Below are 9,856 nucleotides of genomic sequence, written 5' to 3'. Positions count from 1 at the left end.
CACACTTGTGTTACGCTATGTATATGTGTCATGCCATTTAGCTGGTGCTGGTCTAACTGTGGTGCAATCACTATATACAATAGTCAAAATAACACTGCTCAGCGGTCAAAAGAAAACACAAGCACATTTCTTCCGATCTAGCTTTTCCTGCCCAAAAGTACAAATGCATTTACATGTGGCATCTAAGGGCAACGCACCATTTTTTTTTAAAGACGGTGAGAACACGCTCGCGATCCTTAGGCAATGTTGCCATTGTGAACCATATAGGTAATCTGCTGCATGCAAAAGGGAATCCGTGATGTCGCATACTAATGACCGCTCCTTCTCTCCTGCGGCTTTTGAGTTCCTCCCCACATTATGTTGTTTACTGATGCTCTCGAGCGAAAGCTCGTGTTTGCGTGCGTACCCTGTCAACCTTAGTCCAGCTAGCCCATCGTATCCTATCACCGGTCCTTCGTCAAACGCTAACCATATGCGCTAACCCAGAGTTGTTACCTTAAGTGTGCCGAGGAAGGAGAAATAAGAGAGCAATGGGCATGGAGGGCACGTACAGCTGTTGGCGCCGCCCCTGCTGAGGGACTCCAGTATGAGTTCAATTTTGAATATGCTGCAGGGCCCCTTTAAGTCGAGGGTGAAATGAGAAGAATCACTTTGTTAAATCTAAAAATAAACAAATAAAAAAAGCAAGGCAAGGCTTTTTATGGAACAAATTTCCCAATGCAGAAGGTCTTGTGGGTCGAGTCTCATTAATAGACAACCAATACCTTGTAGACAACTTCAGACTGCTTTTTTTTTTTTTCAGTGGATGCCAATGAAAGTTGCGTAGTGCCTTCTGCTTCGTGCATGGCCCATGTGCATGAAACTTGGTGAAATGATGTAACTGAGAAGTGTGCAATTTTCTTTTTCTGCAATGTATTTTATGCTCACAGTCTGTGCACACTTATTTCTGCTGGTCACTGTACTTGCCCGCCAGGGGTACCGGACAGAAAGACAGGGAGGTTAGCCAGTTCTCAGACCGGCTGGCTGGTACAAACCGTCCAAGAACGTTGGTAGGCACTGGAACATACGTTCTGGCAGTAATGTAACCTTTATAAAACAATACCTCCATTCATTGTGCCTCCCAGAAACACATGAAATAACAATGCAGAAATTGTAGTTCAGCACGTCGTCACAAGTTGTCACTGCCACTAGCATACTGGTTTCCAGCATTTGCTTTGGATACCGCAAGGCTTCCACCATGTCAAATTTGCCATGTTGTCAGCTCTAGTTGGCTCAGAAGGCTGCTAGCTAGAACTCTGTTCAGTTCGAAATGGCAGCATCATATTTTACTGTGTTCAGAAATTACACTAACAGCACCCCAGCTCCAATATAGCTAGCAATGCCACAAGTAGTAGCCTGCTGTGCTAGCTGGTTCAACTGCAACTTTGATAAATTTTGTTTTGCAATATTACCACAGCATGTTTATGTAAACTTCGCCATCTTAACATGGCCCAAGCATCAAAGCGATCTGAAATAATCATTTCCTTAAAGTGACAGAAAAGCCAAGGTAGTGCCTTAAAAAGCCCCTCCCTAGGCCACATTGCAAATTTGGTTATACACTGCAAGTTGTATATGCAGTCTTTATCGAAATAATTTTTTAAATCTGTTCATTACTGAAAGAGCTTCCCAAGAAACAGCTTTCCATTACCATGACGCCAGAAGGCGAGCTTCGCTGTAAACATTCTCTCTGTTTGCTTCAACTAGCATCTGCAAGCCACATTCCTGCCTTCTCCCATACCAGAGCAGAGGAACAATGCCCGGTTCAAGTGATGAGCCATGCCCCCTCCCCCCCCTTTTTTTCTCTTCCATTTTAATGCTCGGCGTTTTTCCAGTGGCGGCTTGCACCTTCTGAAATCAGTCACACACCACGGTTGACGTAGCAAGCAGTGCCTCTTGCGGAGAGGTATCTGTGCGTGTGACCTTGACTCTTGCTCGAAGCGCGGCTCCCTCGAGAGAAAGGGTGCGCAGCCTTTTCAAATTTCGACTGTTTTCGCGCCGCACAACCTTTCATACTTAGCGGACATGATCAACATTGCGTGATCTACAAGCCACGTTTGCTTGTGCAAACAAACAAGTATTTGCAATTCCAAATCCTGGTGAGGGGCCCTTTAAGCCACGGTTCAAATGTTCAACCAACAAATTATAAATGTCTTTTGGCATTGCATGGCACCTTGCCTTGCCTGCTTAATGAGAAGAAACAAAAACAAAAGCACACAATTTTTTGAAAGAGTTTATTTACAGGAACGTTCCCTATGTATGCGTGCATTTAAGCTCGCTTACCATATTATCATACTTAGCTTCTGAAACATGTCCACATTGAAGATGATTCCAAACAATTGGTATTTACAAACACACACTTAAATTACATTCTCGGCAGGCTGCCGAGATACACAATTACACAGGCATGCAAAATGGCAGGTACATGTAAGAAGAAAAATGGTCACAATGAAATGTACAAATGTTCCGAACATTAATACATGGCTTCTGCCAAAGAACTGCATACCAGACTTACTACGGCGAAGTGTGGTGTCAGTATCAATGCACACACCGCTGCAAGGTACAGTGCTTCACAAAGTATGGAAATGACAGGTACAGTAGTACACATGGATTTGTATAAACTTCATCCTTCTGGGTTCAAGCAAACCAACTTCTTGCGTTGTCGTGTTAAATTTCTTTTAAGGCAATTACTAACCTCATTTACCTACTCATTTTATCACTGTATTCTTCTCTGAACATTACAAGTAAACACGGCCCCTGGAAGTATATCAAATAGTCGCCGATGGCAAACGTTGCTTCAGGAAAGATTCATATCTGGCAACGTGCACACGAAGAAGTGCTCAGACTTATTTACGAGTCAAAATTGCATAAGATAATGAAATGTCCTTGTAAAACACTCTGCTGCTTTAAAACATGTGCCACTAGCACACAACACAGCTGAAGTGCAAAGGATGATAAAAAAATCTGCAATTTGCTTTGTCAACAAAGGCATGCCAATCCGTAGCCATGCCAAATCCATGCACCTATAGTACTACCAATGATTTATGGTGGTTAAACAACTGCAGCACCAAACTCTCCTCTAGTAACTTTAGTAAGAAACTTTTTGGCTTCTACCAACAAATGATAGCAACAGTAAGGAGTGTATGAAATAAAGTTTTAAAAAGCAACAACAATCAATAAATCTGACACGATTCAGAAAGAGACGACAACCAGCCTTAGCGTGCCATAAAAACGAAACAGCTCATGCAAGATCACACACAACTTTCTATGCCAACGTCAGGAAAAAGTGCACAGTCTTTATTAGCTGCCAATTCTCACAGACGCACAATAATGGCATTAACAACAAATCTACTAACAGGCTTTTAGTAATGCTATGCCATTCATAAAAAGTTCCTAAAAAATACACCACTGTTTAGTGGTTTTCTCGAGTTTCAACGGCTCAAGAAAAGACAAAAACGCTGCGATAGATAATGTTAAGTAATCAATAAAGTACGCAATTTAAATCACATATGTTTAGGTATATCTGTTGGACAATAAGAGTCACAAAAGAGAGAGGCTCCCATTGATAACCACTGCTCGTTGTTGTTGGCTTGTACCTTCATTCTGGCTGACTCAGTAGCTAGATTGATCACCATTTATATTAGTCCATAATAAGGGAGATCAATTTTGCTTTTATGTAGAGTAGGGCGAAAATAAGCATTTCCTGTAAAGGAAATGATGTGCGTGCTCTTGAAATTGCAATTTGCCGCTGTAACGGCCTTGTGCAATCATTAAAAAGCAGCTATTACAAGCACAGCTCGCAAGCTCTGACGGTCTTCACCCCTGCGAAAATCAACACAGCTTAAGATATCGCAACATGAGAGCGAGAAAAGAACAGTGATCCAAGGGTTACTAAACCCCTCTGTGTATGTGATGCAAAGCACCCGAAAGCGCAATTACGAAAATCGAAGAAAAGAAATTAAAACGTGTGTGGTAAATGGGAATCGAGACTTTACACAGCGGGGCCACTCACAGAAGTGAACTGTAAACCAGCAAACCTAAGTCTGGTTTTATATCATCCGATCTGCGCGTCCACGGGCGGCACCTAATGAGCTTCCACGTAATACAAAAGGAGTTCTCATAGGAGCTTTGCCTAGAATGCCGAAAACACACTATGTGACCTGTGACTGAGCTCCTCAGGAGGGGGCATTGTCGAATTTAACAGCCAGCCTCGACCTGCGTGCCGGAGGCTTTGATTGGGAAGCAGCAGCGGGCACTGTGGCAGTGGAAGTCTGGTTAGGCTTGGCCTTCGCAGATTGCTGTTGTGCGCTTGCTGAAGGTGCGGTCACATCCGCTGCCTCTGGCTTCTTGGCAGATGATGACGCAGCAGACGGCTGCTTTGCAGGAGGAGCACTTAGGTCGAGATCAAGAAGCATCGGTGGTGGCACTGCCCCCACCAGTGGGTCCTTTGCACCTTTCGCAGTTTCCTTTTTCTTTCTCGGGGAACTTGAACCAGCTGCTGCTGTAGCTGGCTTGGGAGCAGGCTGCTTCCGCATGACCTGGAACAGACAATGGCAATTTTCACACTTGTGATGTGGCTACTGTGTGTATTATTTTTGCTATTTTGAACAGTTGTAAGCCTTGTCACTGCTGAGCTATAACATTGTCGGTGTGTTGCATGGAGAAGAATCAGTGCTTGTGTCTCGTCCTTGGTACTTTGTGGTTGCATGTGTTTGCGCTGTTGCAATTCTTATGTCAAGAATCTGCACTCAACAGCACAAATGCGCACGAGGCTATTACTGCCGCAGCTAGGCATCCACAACATCCAGAAAAACGACCACTCCCACAATCGTTCGCAAACCTTTGACAGGATCTGCCACTGCCGTAGCTGTGGGAGAGCCTCACCTGAGTGGGCACAAAGACGCTGGCCGATGCCGAGAGCTGGTGCTCATGGAAAGTGGCTGGCCGTGGAAGACAAGGCTCAGACTGCTGTTCCGCATGACGGCCACCGCCCCTCTGTGCCAGCTGCCTGTCCTTCTGTGGAGACCTGCCAGGAAGTTGGGGTCGCAGCAGAGCGTCCGGATGTGGCTGCCTGTGAAGCTGCTGCTGGTGTTGCTGGTACTGCACATGTAGGAATGAGACCCAACCATAAGGGCTTGCTGTAGTTGTGAAAAAATGTGTGAAGGTTGTACAGAGAACTTGTACAGAGAATGTTGAGAACTTCCAAGGCAGTGCATAGGGTTTATTCCAAAAGTTTCAGAGTGCTTAGGACAGTGACACAGGCAAGGTTGGAAGGTTGTACAAAAGGCGAGTAGCTGGCCAGGCAAGGCCTGAACAGCTACACTGACTTTCGAAATGGGAGTCTTTCAACACACTTACCAAAAGCATCGTAGGCCGTGGTGCAAAAACGTTGCGGGGATTGGGAAAGTAGGGGCGCTGTTGGTACTGCTCCTTGCCAGGTGATGTCGCCATGTACAAGGGTGTGCGGGTAAATGGTGCCGGCATCCTCGGCATCTGCCACGACAAGCCGTAGCTGGGCTGCAGGGGCTGCTCGGCTGGCGTGCTGTTCAGCGTCTCCATCAGGAGGCGGTTGCTCTCCACAAAGGAGTCCGGAATGAGAGATGCCTCACATGGGGGCGGCATCCGAAACTGCGTCCCCAAGCTGCCGGTACCACACAACGGTGGTGGTGGGTTTCCGAAGGGAAGAGGCAAGCTGGGTCGCTGAGCTCGCACTGCGCAAACAATGGATCTTTAAAGGCGTGCTAAAGGTAGGCACGAAATCATCATCATCAGCCTGGTTACGCCCACTGCAGGGCAAAGGCCTCTGCCATACTTCTCCAACTACCCCGGTCATGTACTAATTGTGGCCATGTTGTCCCTGCAAACTTCTTAATCTCATCCGCCCACCTAACTTTCTGCCGCCCTCTGCTACGCTTCCCTTCCCTTGGAATCCATTCCGTAACTCTTAATGACCATCGGTTATCTTCCCTCCTCATTACGTGTCCTGCCCATACCCGTTTCTTTTTCTTGATTTCAACTAAGATATCATTAACTCGCGTTTGTTCCCTCACCCAATCTGCTCTTTTCTTATCCCTTAACGTTACACCTATCATTCTTCTTTCCATAGCTCGTTGCGTCGTCCTCAATTTAAGTAGAACCCTTTTCGTAAGCCTCCAGGTTTCTGCCCCGTACGTGAGTACTGGCAAGACACAGCTGTTATTAACTTTTCTCTTGAGGGAAAATGGTAACCTGCTGTTCATGATCTGAGAATGCCTGCCAAACGCACCCCAGCCCATTCTTATTCTTCTGATTATTTCAGTCTCATGATCCGGATCCGCAGTCACTATCTGTCCTAAGTAAATGTATTCCCTTACCAGTTCCAGTGCCTCACTACCTATCGTAAACTGCTGTTCTCTTCCGAGACTGTTAAACATTACTTTAGTTTTCTGCAGATTAATTTTTAGACCCACCCTTTGGCTTTGCCTCTCCAGGTCGGGACTTAAAGAGGCACGGAAGCACTTTCTGAACACCAGCAACTACTCAGAGTAGCCGTGAAATTTCTCTCTCCCCCTTCCACCTGTAATGACATTGCAACATTTTTTTTCTTTTGTCCTCTACAAGCGCCAGTAAAGGTTGTTGCTCAAAGAAAGAATGACAGCTTCACTAAAACATGCTTACCTGTTATAGGAGTCGGCTGCACCAGCTGAGGGGCAGGCGTTTTCTTCTGCAATATATATAAAAAAGAAATCGTGGGCATAAGCTGCAATGCAATGAGCAGCCCGTGCATTACACTTTACACAGGAACCACAAAAAAAGTACAGGAACACTCAGAAAGTCAACAGCTACACCAAAACAAACCATGAAAGGAAATGTGGCCTCAAATGCAGAAAACGCAGAAATGCAAGTACCATAAGAATGAATGCAAGCATGCATGTTCAATGTTTTTCTGCACAATTAAACTTTCTTTTTCATGGTTACACTGGTAGTTCAAGTTATTTGACATATTCACCACGCTCATTCCATTAACAATAGTTTTACGAAGAAATATCCTGTACATCTTCAGTACGGTGCTGTGCTAGTCATTCTAATACCACATTTAAATCTACTTGCAATTTCTTTGAATGCACAATTGTGTTATGGCCACTTCAGTTATATGGCAGGATGCTAAACAATATTTTCAACTTTCCATTAAACTATTTTTTCACTTTTTTTCTCTACAAGTGCCAAGGGAAACAGAACACGTGCATGATTTGCATGGTTATACTACATCCTTTTTTTTCTTTGCATAGTTATTAGCCCAAACTTGAGGACCGTCTCGTGAGGGATCTCTTCAAAAATTTTTGAGGGGTGGACAACTTGCGACCAGAAAAAAAGAGAGGATTACGCACCTAAGCCTCTCTCTCCTTTCTTTTTACAATATGACTTCCTGCCGTTTTGAATTGTATGGTCACCAATTATGGATTCTGGATGCATCAATGAAACTAATGTGAGTCAGCGATGCACCCTACTGCAATTGCCAAACTTCACTGGGACAAAGAAATGCACATTGGTGATGCTGCCAAATGCATGTGTAACATGGGCCAGCAATTTGAACCTGCACCAGCCAATAGGAGTGCTTCTGTGTGTAATAATGTAATTATGGGGTTTTACGTGCCAAAACCACTTTCTGATTATGAGGCACGCCGTAGTGGGGGACTCCGGAAATTTCGACCACCTGGGGTTCTTTAACGTGCACCTAAATCTAAGTACACGGGTGTTTTCGCATTTCGTCCCCATCGAAATGCGGCCGCTGTGGCCGGGATTCGATCCCGCAACCTCGTGCGCAGCAGCCCAACACCATAGCCACTGAGCAACCACGGCGGGTTGCTTCTGTGTGGCAGCAGCAACGAATCGCAATGCCATTTTCCCACTTTTCAATCACTTCTTTGCTTTTATTTTTGCATGGCGAAATACGGCACTACAGCTATCTAAAGGTCAGACCTCTTCTCTTTGCGATGGTTTCTAAATGACGACCTTGCATCAATGAAACATTGCCACTGTGCAGTGCGATATCACTTTTCAACGCCCAACTTTTTATCCAATTTTTGTCGACAGCACACCAGAAAAATGCGATTTTCTCAATTCTACATCACTTTTCTTTTTAATATTTCCCCACGTGATGAAAAAACACCCAAAGGCATTAAAAAAAAAACCGAATAAGAAATTTTGACCAGTTAACTGTGCCAAGAACCCTGCTCAGAAACTACGCCTTGAATATGTAACAATAGGTTTTGCTCCAAACCCTAAATTTGCATTTCAGAATGCAGTGAGCTCAACTGTTATGTGCTCTGGAGAAAAGCCTCCTGAAAAGATCAAGTTGGAAATGAAGTTGCCATTTATATGCATGCAATTTTCAAAGGACTGGAGCCTCAATTCACTGACATCGAGACAATCAAGACTGAATTGAGTGAGGTTAGAGGGACACTAAAGGCAAATATTAAATCAATGCGGACTGTTAAAGTACCATTCCAGAGACCTCATAATGCTACTTTCGTGCCAACAAAAGATTTCGCTTAAGAGAAAATTGCATCTGAAGGGTCCACATAGCTTTAGCGCAATTCAAATCGCCTGCCCCCAAGTGGGGGAGTGGCGACGTTGCATATGCCATCCCTGCCCTTTACAGCTGTCTGTGAGTAAAACGGTGCCCGAAAGACCGCATTAAGTTTTTATGTGCAAAACACAACCGTGCGACCATGGCGAAACCAAGCCAAGACAGAGCGCTAGATTTGCCACTGCAGCTGCTCTTGGTCAAGTGCCGTGGACCGTTCGGGCATCCCATGACATCACGTGGATGTGGAAACCTCTGCTACTTGCAGTTTGGGGGAGTTTCGCCGGGAAACAAAACCAACACACTACGCGATAAGGAAACTACTGAAACGAGAAGCCGTGGGTGGCGCACATATAGTTGAGTGAAAATGAAACCTTTCGACCGCCCATGTCGTTAAGAGTAACGTCAATGAGTTTTTTTTCTTCTAAACATCGAATAGCACTGGGCAAGTAGCATTTTATTCTGTCTTATGATGCAATGCAATTATCTTTTTATTATGAGAGGTTGAGTACTGGCGACAAATAAAATGAGGAGTGCCTTCATCATTGGGCTAGTACCAGGTGAGTCGCAAATCGTGTCCTACATTTACCTCAATTTCTCGAGTACTAAAACTGTGTTCACGATAATACTGATGACTTCCTCAAGCAATAATCTATCACTTAAGCTTGACTTACTATTTGCCTTTGGTGTCCCTTTAAATACCTGAGAAACATGGCATGCGACACAATGTACAGTTTTGCCAAGAAGAATGACAGAAAGAAACGAAAAAAAAACTCGGGGTGGGCGAATATCTGAATTTAATATTTGAGAATATCGTAGAATACAAATATAAAATTACCCATTGACTATTTGTATTCAAAAATGAACCCTTCAATATTTTTGAACAATAGAAACTACCATCTGCTAAACAAAGTATTACAAGTTATCAGAAGTTAAACAATGACAAAAGCTTCTGAAGGAATGCCAATACAAGATGGATAACGTAAGTTTTGTTTTTGGTCTCGCGATGGAAGCCTCGTGTAGCATTTATGTTTTATGGTACAACCAATGATGTTTTCCTTGCAATGGCCCAGGCCCTTTTGCATAAATTAACAGCCCATAAGTCCTTCAGCTCTCATTTTTTTCTATTTCTGAACTTCGTGTCATTTTTTGCCTGCCGTTTATTAGCGTTTTTGTAAAGCTCCATTTCACACAGTGGCCAATAATTCTTGGATAGCTTGTTGCCAACCAGACTATAAAAATGTTGAAAGGCTA

The 9,856-nt window shown here is 44.2% G+C and overlaps 1 protein-coding gene across 3 annotated transcripts in view; it reads right to left on the bottom strand.

The window, feature by feature from the left end:
- Positions 1 to 2,253: 2,253 nt before the first annotated feature.
- pcm (5'-3' exoribonuclease pacman) overlaps positions 2,254 to 9,856 on the bottom strand; it is a 108,587-nt gene continuing 100,984 nt past the window's right edge. For all 3 annotated transcript variants that reach the window (XM_055076414.2, XM_055076417.2, XM_050188808.3), the window contains 4 exons: positions 6,694 to 6,739; positions 5,395 to 5,747; positions 4,921 to 5,136; positions 2,254 to 4,574 (listed from right to left, as the gene is read on the bottom strand). In XM_055076414.2, the coding sequence (XP_054932389.1) occupies positions 4,212 to 4,574; positions 4,921 to 5,136; positions 5,395 to 5,747; positions 6,694 to 6,739 (978 nt within the window). In that variant the 3' untranslated portion in view covers positions 2,254 to 4,211. The remainder of the gene's footprint in view (positions 4,575 to 4,920; positions 5,137 to 5,394; positions 5,748 to 6,693; positions 6,740 to 9,856) is intronic.

This window comes from Dermacentor andersoni, chromosome 3, assembly GCF_023375885.2.
Source record: "Dermacentor andersoni chromosome 3, qqDerAnde1_hic_scaffold, whole genome shotgun sequence".
NCBI classification, from domain to species: Eukaryota; Metazoa; Arthropoda; class Arachnida; order Ixodida; family Ixodidae; genus Dermacentor; species Dermacentor andersoni.
This window is presented reverse-complemented; position numbering and strand designations above follow the sequence as displayed.